At 39.1% G+C, this 14,533-nt stretch overlaps 1 protein-coding gene across 4 annotated transcripts in view; it reads right to left on the bottom strand.

Moving 5' to 3' along the window:
• The window catches only part of ANO6 (anoctamin 6), a 70,137-nt gene that overhangs the window by 26,844 nt on the left and 28,760 nt on the right, over nt 1–14,533 (bottom strand). For all 4 annotated transcript variants that reach the window (XM_085219891.1, XM_085219895.1, XM_085219892.1 and 1 more), the window contains 5 exons: nt 8,821–8,946; nt 2,485–2,550; nt 2,088–2,366; nt 1,623–1,736; nt 36–151 (listed from right to left, as the gene is read on the bottom strand). In XM_085219891.1, the coding sequence (XP_085076017.1) occupies nt 36–151; nt 1,623–1,736; nt 2,088–2,366; nt 2,485–2,550; nt 8,821–8,946 (701 nt within the window). The remainder of the gene's footprint in view (nt 1–35; nt 152–1,622; nt 1,737–2,087; nt 2,367–2,484; nt 2,551–8,820; nt 8,947–14,533) is intronic.

Genomic DNA, 14,533 nt, shown 5'->3' with positions numbered 1-14,533 from the left:
ACATAGCTCCATGCTGCTCATTCACATTCACCAACCTGATGAAATCCAGGGGTTGCAGTTTCAAAATGTTTTTAGGGTGAGCCCATTCTCTGTAGAGAAGATAACGTTCACTTGGGCAGTTGGGATCAGTTGACAGGTGCCCAAAACTAGACTGCAAAACAGAAAGTGTGTGAAGAAGATAATTAATGTAACCATTAATGCATGAGTCAACTCTCATATCCACAGATCATGCAGCATGAACCCAGACACTGGAACAGCCTTTTTGCCACTGCAATCCAGGGAAACACCTGGGAAGTAGCTCTGAGATTGCATCAGGATTCATGCTGGAAGGTTGTCAGAAAGACTCTGAATACTAAAGCAAGCACTTTACACATGTGAGCTGAAAGTAACAAACCCTCCCCATGAACGTAAATTCTCAGCCCATGTCAATGTCTTGGCACTTCGTAAAACAAATCAAAAAAGGATCTATTCTAATTTGAGAACAGAACTGCTTTAATATAGATTTTAAGTAGCTTTCTCGTGGTAACATGCTTTGTTCTAAAACAATATTTTTCTGGAATGAAGATTGGAAAGTTCAAGGGATGAATCCAAGGAGGTTAGTCTCTGTTTTGTATTTATATTTAAAAGACAGTTGACTTGGAGGTAATCCTTATGTTTTTTACCAAGTTATTTGAAAACCTATTTCACTAAAACCTGTTTTATTTGATGGAATTTTCCATTCTGTATCTGTAATACGACAAGAAAAATCATTTTTGTAGAAATTAATAGGCGACTTCCGATTTTCAGTGTAACTCTGATATATAATTTTGATTGTATAAAAAGACTGTCATTAATTATTAGGCATGCTGAGCTCAAAATCCCCATGCCATGACAGAATTAGACTGCAAGGCAGGTTTTAAATCTTTAAAAGACAACCTTAAAAATAGATATTCACGAATGATATTAATTCTATCCTGTAAAGCTTTGACTTACTTCCAAGAAACGTGATTTGTCTTGATTCTGACTTAAAAATTTTCTTTAAATCCTCAGAGACCTCACGAATATTTTCAGCAGAGTACAAACATCTCACGTAGTTACCATTCCTGACCTCCCATTTTCTCAATTTCTTTTCAGCAGAATACACCTCAAGCACAAAAGAGTGGTTCTGATGGGGGAGGAGGTGTGTGGGTGTAGATACAATCATATCTTTGTCTTTGCTCACAGATAAGACTTGTGTTCTACATCTTGATTAAAATGTTGACATTTGGCATGGATTTTATACTGGAAGATGAAGTAGTACAAAAACATGAAAACTTATTTAGAAATGATGATAGAGTGCATCATGGGAACCATCACTCTCATGCTCCCAGGTTCCTCTGTTAGCCAGACACTTTACTGACCTATATCTCCCAGAGAATACAAGATTAACATATCCTAAATAAAATATATCATGTTTCAGTCATGGAGCTACATTTTTAATGAAGAGCATTTTGGAGATAATCCTCTTAAGATGGACTGTCATATTCTACCATGTGGATAAAAACATCAGTGAGTAAGGCTTGCATCTTTTACTATGAAAAGCACACTCTTGATCTGCAGACTTCTATTTCTAAATACACTGTTAGTGCAAGTTCTGGACTTACGTCATGAAGGGGAAATGCTGCCTTGTAGATTCCAGTGTCCAGTAACTTGTTAATGCCAAACTTCTTTAAATTCTGTTTGGTCGCGTATTTCACACGGGATAGGATAAAATGAACCTAGAATTTACAAAATATTTTGTGTCTCTTGCAACCTGAAAGTAATCGTAAGTGGCTGTACGTGTTTCAACATACGGATTATGAAAGGGTAAGCAATGCTGACAAATTTAATCATACAGGGCATAGGAACCATTCAACCCCCCCTTTAAATTCTAGTGGAAAAGAAATGAGACGGATGTATGCATATTGTCTTTTGAGATTCCTCAGTTTCTTTCATAAATGACACAAAACTGTTGCATCCCAAATACTTTTCAGTTTTTCAGGATGCTTTTATGAGGGCAATTACACTGTTTTGATTAAAATGTTTTTTGCCTTTTAAGACTAAAGGCTATAAATACTTCCCGGACTTACAATTCGGCTTCTTGTTGCTGGATTGAAAAATGCGTCTTTGTCTTGAATATAAAAGTTGGATAAATGTTCCCTTTTAAAAGGAGCAGTGAAAAACTCTTGCTCGGGTTTGATAATATTTTCATCCACGCTGAAGAGTCTAGTGAACCAGTTGAAAGCTGACTCCCGAGTTTTCAGGTCATTGGGCTGCAGAGGCAATTTGATGTGCATGACCTCAGCATATGTGCATAGCACTTCCCAAGGTGCATGCACTTTCACAAAAATAGTTTTTTCATCCAAAACCTAGCATCCAAGAAGAGGAGAAAAATGTAACAGTCAGTTCGTATATTCAGTTCCTTATCCACAGAAGGGCAGCTTGTGTTCTCAGGCACAGAATGCACACAAAGGAAAGAGCACTTACCGATCGTGTTGCTTCAAGTTGCAAGCCGTTGTTTATCAGGTTTGATTCATATACTTGTCTCTTCCTCTGTTAAAAGGCATTGAAGTTGTAAAGCATCTGTTTCAAAAACGTGTATGCACAAGATAACACAATTGCACCCCAAAATGAAGACTTGTTGGGATCACTATCTCCACAACCCACTTGGCATCTACTGTGGTGGTAGCTGCAGCTTTCCCTACTAATCTAGATCAGGGTTTTTTTGTCTGATGGGCAATATTGCACTCCAATGCAATTGTGGAGAATTCACTCTCTTAGTCTACAGAACATTACAGAGGCAAAAACTTGCCCCAAATTCTGACAGTTAACAGCAATTACCACTGAAACTTGTGACCTCCTCTGCCTTTAGGCATTAAGTGACCTACTGAGGGCAGCCTCCCTTCCCCCATTAATCTGCCTTTTAAACAATATCTTTTCTCTCAAGGATTTTCCATGAAAATCAATAACCACTTTCCTTCTCATTATATCTCTTCTTCCATAGTAATCATGTGTGCTCACAGAGTGGGTCAAACTGTAGGATCTCTCTACATTGTAGTCCATAGATAAGCTCTACATTGTAGTCCATAGATAAGCAGCCCTAAAGGAGGAAACTGATAGCTGTAACACTTTTGGAATCAGTGGTGTTTTCTTATAAGCATTTGATGTCCCCAGAAGGATATGACGTTTCCCTCAGTAAAGTTGAAATACGTAGATCCTTTTAATTTCAGCTCACAGGAGCTGCACTTGGCTGGCAGTTACGAAAAATCTGAAACATACCTGGCTAATATTTCAAATCTGAAATGAATTGGATTATTCACCAGCACAACCCCCCTCCCTCAAAAAACCAAAAACAAACAAACAAAAAAAAAACCAAACAGCCTCTCTACCCCACAATAAAAAATATAGAACTCCATAAGTGATTTAGAAAAAAATCTGAAAATTCATGTATAGCATTCCACTTTGAAGACTATCTACACCAACCAGACAGTTCCCTAGTGAGCTACTTGTTTACAAAGTTGAGGGTGGCCAGCTCTCCTTGGCCTACACACTGCATATCAAAGTATCAGTGTGGGTAAGAGGGTGGGTAAACTGTAGACAGCTGTGAGAGGTGGGAGGCCTCTATGAGTGCTTCAGCAGAAGGTGGTACATTTACAAATTGGGACTCACTGCTTTATTCCTGAACTGAGCAATGCTACTAATACTATATTTTATAAAAAGATATTTCTTTCGTGTTTTAGATTTTTCTGCATTTTTGTTCTTTTCTGTATGGATTAGGAACAGCGAGATCCAAATCTTTCAATCTGCACTTTTCACAAATTATTTCTTCATGTCCTGTTAATTCACTTCTTTATTAATGACATTACAATGATTCTTTATGGTTTTTTCCCATGTATGTAATATTGTATATATACAATGCATGTTTATAGTTTATTACACATATGTAAATATATGAAATAGTGTCAATGTAACTGTACCTTAACGTGTATGCTTCCCATGAAAACTTTTTCTTGAATTGAGTGCTCAGTTAAATGTGAATAGGCTTTTCCTCACAGCAATCTTTCTTTGCATTTGTCAACATCTCACGGGTAATAGCGTTCTCCATTCTTCCTCAAAGCTAAAGGTTCGTGTCATCTTGGCTTCTGAGCAAACTACATAATTATTTCCTCTCAATCCTTTTGCCTGATCACTGAAATATGTACCACACAGGAGTTATTTGTCATTCTATTATTAACTCTTCCACCATGCTGAAAATTATTCATTTAATTCTACCTCTTTGTATCCTCCTTATTCACATTGTTCTTTTTAAGGTGAATAATACCGAATCATGAAAGCATTTCAACCTGAGTTCTGCTTCATTTTTGCTAATAAAGAAGGTATAGGGCCAGATACCTGTTTCATGTCTTCTTAAACAAAGACAGATGCTGAGTGATTTATATTTGTACAAATCTAATTTTTTTTTAATTATTATTATTTATCTTACCATTCAGATTGTTTTAATAATTGATTACGGTGAGGAGTTCCCCAAATTAATTTTGCCCTCAAAATCTTAGAGGAATGTTGACAATATTAAGATTTCTAATAATGCATTAATGCAAGCAGCGGGAAACAAAGCCCCTGGGAACTTCTGCTAATTAGGGGCTTTGCTATTTTATATAAATGATTGAATTATGTGTGTGACGATCTATGGAGAAACTAGACTTTTACCCAAAGGACTCTACAGTGGTTTTGCACTGTCTGGGGAATGCAGTGTAAAGATATAATGTCTTATTTGGCTGTATTGTGGAGACTATTCCAACTTCATTTTGGTATCTGGTATTTTGCTCAGCTACTTGCAAGATTACGTTGTAACAACATAACTATGGTAATGCTGCCAATGTAAAACTGACATGGATTTTCATGACTGAATGGCAAGACAACAGTCTGAGACAATTTAGGATATATAATCAGACATAATTTTAAGAAAGGGAAAGCATAGTGTAAATGCCTATCAGCAATTACAGGCACGTATAAGGGTTAGCTCCTGGGAGCTGCTTTCTCACCATGGTGCTTTCAGTGTCTGACCATTGTCTTGCCAAGCTGAGGAGACTAACGAGAGAGTCTGGAAATTGGTAACAGACCACTAACAGGGTTTTCTGTTTTGTGAATTGTAGGGAGCACTTCCTTTGACTGCAGTGATAGAACATTGCCACCTCATATTTTTCTTGAATTTTTTTTGAGCAAAGTTTCTCATAACAATATCAGTGATCAAAGGTCTTTTTCACCTTTGCTATCAAACTTCCTGGGTAGGCTGGCTGGACAGGTGTATACAGCCTGCCATCTTTCACTGTGTCAAATTACAGCATAAAACAGCATCCAGCTACTGCTCTTTGTGTAACCCCAAGAATTGTTCTTTCTCCATGGGTGTGACACTCTCCAGACAACAGGAAGAAGCGCAATTGGTTTGCTGAAAGTTATTCAAGCTTTTTGTTTCTGGCTATCTAATCCAAACAAATCTAGATGTGGGAACTGCTCATTGTTTGCCTAAGAAGACAAACTTATCCAGCCTTGCCCACATTGTCTACATTCCTACGTAAGTCACTGACAGCTTTTTCATTTATTTCTGCTAGAGGAAAGCAGATGGACTAGAATGTCATTCCACACCAATTTATTTTGAGTTTGTCTGTCTGGCATTGACCTTTTAACTTTCACAATGAATTTCTTCAGGATCCCAACAGATAAAAGTGGTATTTAGGAGCATTCTGGAAGAGATGTTGATATTTAATTTCTCTTCTGATGGCAACCTATCTCAACAAATACAGTACATAAAATTGTGAGGTTTAAAAAACATGCTTTGGGCTGGAATCTCAACTGCTTGCTAGGCAGAGTTTCTGGAATCTATTCCTGATAGTTTGCTTTTGTTGTGCTTACAGAAGTAATTGTAAAATAATTTAAAAGGATTTTGAGTTTAAACTGATTTGCACATATGAACCTTATCTGCTAACCTTCGAATCTGTAAATTATGTTAGAAGCTTACATGAGGACGTGATTTCAGTAGTTCAGTTTTGCCTCCTTTAGGCCAGATTCCAGAAGCACATGAGCAGGAGGGAAGCACAATAACGCTCACCCCAAAAAACAAGCAAGCAAATGATATTGTCAGCAGACACAAGCTATCAAATTGCTTTTATGCCTACATGGGTGAGACCTGTATATATCTTGAGCAACATCATCTCTACAACTTTCTCAGAACTGTCATAGGCCAAAATACTTATTCCCTCATGGGAATACAGCTTCCTCCACTTGCACAGCAACAGACTTCAAGTAGAGGTAAGTACCTCTGTATTTTTGAGGTACTTGCATGCTTGGAGCTGACCTTCACCTGTCCATGCTGAGAATTTAGCAAATCTCTACCTATTTAAGTTTTCTTCAACAGTGGATATTGAAATGCTTTCTAAACTAATTACACCTGTATGTGAAGTGCTGGAGGGTGAGAGGGAGTCAGTATTTCCGATTTGTATTACAAGCATTTAGTCATGACTAGGTGATTCATTTCAATCTTTATAGAGTTAACGAACAAAATCCTTTCTTTACTTCCTCTTTCCTTTAAGTGCCCTCAGGTAGCTGTGTTTGTGTAACATTTTATCTGTTCTATTATAGCTTTGGATTCCTTCATTAGTTCTCCAGCTTGGTGTCATCATACTTGTATCTATTTTTCTAGGAAATACTCTATGATTGCCATGTCTTCATCCCAATCTTCTATGCTTTCTATTGCACTTTCAGCACTGTATGTGTTTCCAGTATCAAAATTCTTGCCCATGCCTTCCTCAGTACCCCTCTGTCTTCAGGTGCTCACTGTTCATGTCTATCCCAGCTGCAAAAATTCCTATCAACTCTGCGTTCATCTTCTGACACATCTTCACCATCCCTTGCAATCTCACAGACTCACAATGGCAGACTTGGTAGGTAACTGAAAATAGTCTTTGGTTTCACCAAAACATAAATAAAAACACAATCAAATGAAGAGTCGTGATACTGAAAGACATGATGAAAATAGACAGCTGCCTTGGTTATGTGTTGGCTTTACCTTAGGATCACAGGATCACACAGAAATTCAGGCTGGAAATGACCTCAGGAAGTCATCAGCCCAACATCCTGCTCTAAGCAGGGTCGATTCTGAGCTCAGACCACATTGCTTAGGAGCATGTGGTCAGGTCTTGAAAAAGGGACAGGGACAGCCTCTTCCACCATCTTCATAGTTCATCTTCAACCACTGTGAACCTCTCTTGCTTCAGTCTATGCTGTCTTTTGTCCTTCTCCTATCTATTCTATCAACATTGTACAGAATTGACTTTGTCTTCCTGGATAGCTTCGCAGATACAGTGTGCTGTTGTTAGATCCTCCTGAAATCCTCTCTTCTCCAAGCTGAATAAGCACAGCTCTTTCAGCCTCTTCTCACAAGACAAGTGCTCCAGCTCCTAACCACTGTGGCAGCCCGCCACTGAACTTGCTCTAGACTTTTGAAAGCAACCTCCTTCTGCATGAACCTAGTGCATTTACACACAATCTTCAGGTCTAATTTTTCACAGCTTACATCTGTCTACAGTTCTAACATTCATGCAGCACTAAAAAGATTTTTCCACTGTTCACTATTTAGAAAATACACTCATGTTTTTGCATACATCTGGGTAATTACAAACAAATTTAAAATGCTAATTGATAAAAATACTTGTTTCCAAGGGGGCAGATTTTGTTGCTAATTACCTCTTTCAATTCATTTTTATCGCTTATCTTGTGAACATGTGTAATTCAACATCCACCCACTGCAGGACTCTCTTGAGCTCTACTAACAACACTTCTTACAGCTGCCCTGACAGTGCCAGTGACAACACCGTGTAAAGAATATCAACCAGTTTAGCTATGGCCTTTTTACTCCTACTCTTCTGTTCTCTAATCATTGTTTGTATATGAGCTGCTTTCATTAGCGTTTCTGTCCTTGCCTGCCTCTACCAGAAGCTGCTGGAACGTGGAGAACTGCTAAATCAGAGAAGACAGTGGTGGGTGGGAGAGTGCAAATTCCAAGGGAACTACCATTCAGTGGGTGCATATTTCTCAGGCAGTTTGCAGTTTAAAAAGCTCAGTCATGTTGTATCTGAAGCCATCTTTATGGCTTCAGATGCCATAATGAGTAAAGTTCTCTGACAGACTTGTGAAAATAATTAAAAAATAACATTAAAAAGTATTTATGGTTGCCGTTCACATTTGCTAGGAAGCATCAAGCAATTATCTGCTTGAGTAAGATCTTTTGGAGGGTCTTTAAAGAGGGTCAAACTGCTGAAGCATCATGGGAAAGAGTGGTACTTGGAGAAATTCTGATGGCAAAGTGACAGGTATTCCTCATAAACAACTCAGGTACTTCACTGGACAAAATGTCAGCAGCTATGTATTTAACTGTCATCTGGAGCATTCAGGCAGCTGGTTCTTCCTTGCTTATCCTGAATACTCTGATTTTAATACCAAAGTCCATTGGGGGCCTAATTCAAGCACTATAGATATAGAAAAAGAAAATTGCCCTAGTCTGAAGATCTTGGTGTCTATCTCTAACTGGGATCCTGATTCCAGTATTTTTCTGCTCACACCACCCGAAGGGTTCCCTCCAAGGAGCATGCTCTGAGGTCGCCCAGCACACACTGCACAGTGCTTGGTTTATGAGCTTGTCTCACAGCTCTCAGGAGTACTCCCACAACAGGGCAATGCAATTGCCATTCTGGTTTAGAGCACCGTCCTTTATGTTCACTGCTCTAGCAGCCAACAGATGCTCAGATTTATAAAAAAAAAAAAACTTACCTTTTGTTTTTTATGATTACTCCTCTTATGAGTCATTTTTGTTTCATCTTCATACACCAAAACAAAGTCAATTCTTCGCTGCCCATCGCTGAAGAACAAGGAGTCAGGCTTATTATCAAAATCAGCCTGGAAGACAGATAGATTAGGTTAATTGGAAGAATTTTAATAATTTCTTCCTTACTTACTTCTTACTTACTTACTGTTACACAGTATTTCAGTGAAAAGAGAAATTTATTATTCATTATTATGTATTAGACACATATAGTAAGAAGTCCAAAGTGAATCACAATTAGCACTGAGTAAATTGGAGAAAAAAAAAATCATCCTGATGAGTTTGGCAGATCTCCTCATGATATAAAGACAGCAGAATTTTAACCTAATTTTCTTCTTTAAAATGGTATATTAGCTTTTGGCAATGGGAGGAGCACTGGGATGTAGCACTACATCTGAATAACGCATCTGTCAAGTGATTTGCATGCTGTCATGATACAATATTCTGTCTACAAGATATGTTGTCTCCTGATGGGAGTCTCAGAATTAGCGTGTTCCCATCTGTCCCTGTACCTGCTGGAAGTTTACGCATCTCTGCAATTAAAAAAAACAAAAAACAACAACAAAAAACAGTCACTTAATGCATGCTAACATTCAAAACAACAATTGCCCAGAGAATAAAGAACATGGTCAGGCTGCAGATGTGCTCTCAAAATGGGCACATCCTATGTGGACTTATTTTTCCCTTTTTATTAACAAAATCTCAGCAAGCAGAACACATTGTTGAATACCACACATCCATCATGTTAAAATATAAGTACAAATTGAAAGGATTAATATATCCATAAGCCATTATCTAGTCCCCAGAGAAAAGTAGAAAAGATTGTCATATCCACTAATAACATCTTAATGTGTTATTTTGTGTGTGTAACGATACAGACACATTGATGATGGCGTAACTTGAATGTTCAAGAATGTTTTTGTAGTAATGGTCTTGTAGTCTGAGTACTCTGTGGGTACTATCACACGTTACAGCCCCTCCTCTCAGTTAATATCTAATTGTAATGTTATCAGTATTGTCACGTTATTCAGTGAGTAGCAAGCTCCAAGATACTTGGCCAGATCCATACATGAATTAATACAGGTAGTGCCACTAATGTCAGTGGATATCAAATGTCTGAAAGAGGACTCAGCATTGCATTAGATATGGTAAAAGCTCAAAAGCCAGCAAGACTCCCATGCAGAACTGCTGAGATGCCCTTCCAGAGGGCTGGACAGGCAGGGTGGCCTTGGGTAGATTCAGACCAGCAAAATGCCCCAAAATAATTTCAAGAATATACTGTGCCTTTGGTTTCACTGAAAAGATTCCCAGATTCTCTCTGAAATCTCCCTGTCAATGAAGACCAAACTACATGAGGGGTGCCAGGCATATCAGCCACCCAGAATACAGTTTTGGGAACTCTGGGATGCCTGGTCTGTAGATAAAAATCAGTGAAATGTGGTTGTGATCTCAGAGACTCCCCACCTGCAGCTTGAATTGTTTTCTTTTCGATGCTGGTAAAATTAACAAGAATGGCAATAGTCTGTTAGGAGCACCCCAGTTCCAAGGGGCAGATGGCATTTTAGCAACAACACAGCAATTTTAACAAATAATTTTCCCCGTGAGTTTTATTCTAGACCTCTCTCTGTAGACTATTTTGTTATTGTTTATTGGCTCAGTCAAAACAGTTGACCAAAATGCATCTCTCCATAATTTAGACAAATAACTTAGACAAATAATTTAGACAAAAAGAACTGAGGGGAGTTTAGACTCAGTACTTTTTGTTGTATATACAAAGACATTCTGTTAACTTATTTGCTTCATCAGTTTGAGCAGATTCTTGGTTAGAACAGTTCCCTTTGAATCCTACATCTGCTAAGAGGTTTGTGACTACATACAGATATGTTACCTATTGGTTTCACAGCCTAGCCTAACACTCAGGAAACATCCAGACACAGCCATCAAATCAACAGACAGATGCACACTGTAATGGTTTAGGAGAAATGGTTTAAACTTTCAGACGGCATCGATGGACCACAACAGCACTGAGCATCTCTGCTGCCCAAAGCAAGTCACAGGTGCAGATTTTTATATTCATGAGAACTAGAGTTGGAGTAGTTCCATTGAGCAAAGAGGCTTGATTCTTGTGAGACTTCTTCCAACTAAGGACCTGCAAAGGTGTAACATTTAGCCTGCTGCTACCATTTTGAGTCTCATTTAAAACACAACCAAGAAGAGAGTGGTTAGGCATTGGAACAGGCTGCGTGGAGAAATGGTGGTGTCAATTCCCTGGAGGTGTTTAAGGTAAGGCTAGATGTAGTAGCTTTGAACATGATTTAGTGGGCAATGTTGGTGGTAGGTGGATGGTTAGACTTGATGATCTTAGAGGTCTTTTGCAACTTTAATAATTCTATGATTCTATGAACTTTATGTTTGTCTGCTAGGGCTGATGAAACAAACAGACCTTGTCCAAAACAGGGCAGATGCCTTTATCAGAAAGTTTGCCTTGAAAACCTCTCTAAGCATTCTCATTTAAAATAAATTACAACTGGAAAATTATAAAACAGTTAACTCAGTACCCAATATCTACAAATAAGTCATAGTAACGGAACAATATAGACTATTATGTTCGATCAGCAGGATTATCCCTTAGACTCTGATGACTATAGGCTAACATAAAGGCAATGTAAAGTAGCACTCCATACCAATACTTAGACACTCTAGATCTCTCTGCAGTGAGAGCTTAAGACATGTAGTTCCCAGGTGGACACTTCTGTATGTCTCCCATCTGGAGTTATCTGCCACTCTTCATATTCTGAGCATGAGCACCACATGCTGTGCTCAGGAGAGATGCAGTCAGGAAAAGCATGGAGTCCTGATGCCCTTGTTACAGAGCTGCTAACTTGCTTGGCTACAGGGCTGATGCTTCTCACTAGCTTCAGGGCTGCAAATGAGGCTGGACAGTGATGAGCCTGAGAAAAACCTATGTGCTGCACTGGAGCACATGGAGCCCAGGTACCACTGTGTCTGAATGTGGTATGAACTGAGGTAAAAAATCACAAGGTAAAAAGGCACAAGGGCCGAGGCCAGCTGGACCCCAAACACATCCCCTGCAGCCCCTGTGCTCTGCTGGGAATCCAGCAGGCTCTGTTCCTGGCTGAAATTGCAACAGAGGTGTTGCAATGCTGGAAATACAGAGCCCAGACTTATGACAGTGAGTAACAAGGGGAAGTGCTACCAGAGTCTATACCAGAAGGATATTAAAAAGAGGAAGAGGTCTGATTAAATTTTAGAAACAGCAGCCTTGTAACTTTCGTCTAAAAAGAAAGAGTCTAGCTGTAAAATTTAAGCACTTCAAAGCACAGAAGTATTAAGAGATTTCAAGTCTTTTGTTACATTTTTAAGTTATTCTTCCTATATGACCTGTGCACAGGATAGAAAAGAACAGAATAGCAAACAGCAAATGTAAGATCAAGTTTTTCCTAATTTGTGATTGTGTAACTTCACTGAGTATTTTTCCTTTAATCCCAGTCACTTTCAAGCATTTACAGTCAGTGTGTAACTCAGCAATAACTGGCTTAACTACAACAGCAATAACCAGCTGCAGAGAATTCCCAGTAATCAGTATCCTGAGCCATGAATTTGCTTACATACAAGTTTTGGGGACATAAGTTTATGCATGTTACTATAAACATACTTTTCTACATATATCAAACTACAGGTATATATTATTGAATATAGCTGAAAGATTGATCAATACTGGACTGTACGAACCCAGACAGACAAGAATTCATACCCATGAAGCTAACTTCTTCAGTGTAATTTCCACTGTCCTATTGATCTATCAAAAAATGTTTTATATAACAACAAAGTAATAAATAATTGACTCGTTAAGCTTGAATAATTAAGAGATAAGATTAAGACCCATACAAATCAATTGTAACATAACATTTAATGTTGTGCAATAAAAAGTAAGAAGTAAAACACAAAAGGGAATGCAATGGTTAAGGTTCTGACAGTTACATTAACTCAGATGTGTGGTATGTTTTATAATCCCTACTGGATAGTTTGTAATGAAAAATCATATATTATTCAACGTGATTACTGGGGGAGAAACAGGGCTGGAGACCAAAAAGATGTGCTATACACTGAAGTTAATAATTCCTTGGAGACAATGGGTTGTTTTTTTTTTTTTTATAATATGTAATATTATTTGACAATATTACAAATGTTATTATCAGGTGAATGCACACAACTTTGTGCACACACACACACAAGTTAATGGAGGCTGAAATTCCAATCCATAATTTTGCTTAAGTATCAGCAGCACATTATCACTGAAAATAATGAACAGGTCCATTGATACTTCTTTGTTCTGGAAGAAGCAAACTTGGGGTCTATTTACAGCACTTTCTAATTTTCTTAGCCTTAGTCTAATCATTTTAAGTACTGAGGGAGACAACTGGTTGTGCACGTTAACATTATAATGATACTCAAGTGGATAGCAGGTTAATATTGATTAACAACATTAATAAATAGGCAAAAAATACCTTTAGCTGTAAAGTAGTGATTATATTTAATACTTTGCAGAGTGCTGTACAATCATTCCCACCAGTGAGACAGGGAGCCACTCTGCTTTATCAGCAGGAAGAATCTGAAACACTTCGGGTACCTCTGTGGGAGCCAGCCTAGAGGCAGTGAGGCCAGCAAAATGAAGGAAGTGCACCTCTGAGCTTCAGGTCACATCAGGATATGGATCAGTGGATAATGGCTCCAAGGGATAAGTTTAGTGGTGGTCTGCAGCAACAAAAAGCCCGGAAATGTGTATAGTGCAGACATTACATACAACATCAAAAGTGCTGTTTCACAGCCGTGGTGCCTTGGTGCTCCCAGCCAGCACAGTGGGACTCAGGGCTGTGAGGCACCACGCTGACAGATGTGCAAGAGCCATGAAGGCCCAAGCCCAGCCCAGCCAGCCTTTCCACACATGTGTACCCGGCACAGAGCTCTTTGCCCCTGGCTCCCAGCAGCTTGGTGCCCCAGACTGAGTGACCAAACCCCGGTGGTGGAACTGGCCCTAAGCCCCTGAGCTTCTCAGGATTCCTCACATGTAACCAGGATGGCTGTGCCTGACTCCTGAGCCTGCTCCTGTAGCCATAGCTACGTGTGATGCTGCAGTAGTCAATAAAGGAGACCTGAACTCTCCTCAGCAGCAACAGTGCTCCATTCCAGGGCAGAAAAAGTAGCATTGCACAGAAACTGTCTTAGCTTCTTCAGCTTCCCCAGGGCATTGCACTGTTAAACAAACAGTGGGGGTAATGGTGGGAAGAGCAGCACAGAGACAGGAATGAAGAAAAATCATAGAATCCTTAGAGCTGGAAGGGACCTCTGAAGGCCATCTAGTCCAACTCCGCTGCAATGAACAGGGACATGCACAGCTAGATCCGGTTGCCCAGAGCCTGATCCGGGCCTTGCCCTGAAAGTCACCAGGGACTGGGCTTCAACCACATAACTAGGCAACTGTTCCAGTGCCTCACCTGTAAAAGACTTTTTCCTTATATCCAACCTAAATCTACTCTCTTTAAGCTTGAAGCCATTTCCCCTTTCTATCATCACAAACTCTGTTAAAGAGTCCATCCCCTTCTTTCTTGTAGCAGCCTTTTAGATACTGAAAAAATAGGT

The sequence above is a fragment of the Meleagris gallopavo genome, chromosome 1 (assembly GCF_905368555.1).
Source record: "Meleagris gallopavo chromosome 1, MGAL_WU_HG_1.1, whole genome shotgun sequence".
NCBI classification, from domain to species: Eukaryota; Metazoa; Chordata; class Aves; order Galliformes; family Phasianidae; genus Meleagris; species Meleagris gallopavo.
Note: the sequence above shows the minus strand (reverse complement) of the source record. Positions and strands in the feature narration are given on the sequence as shown.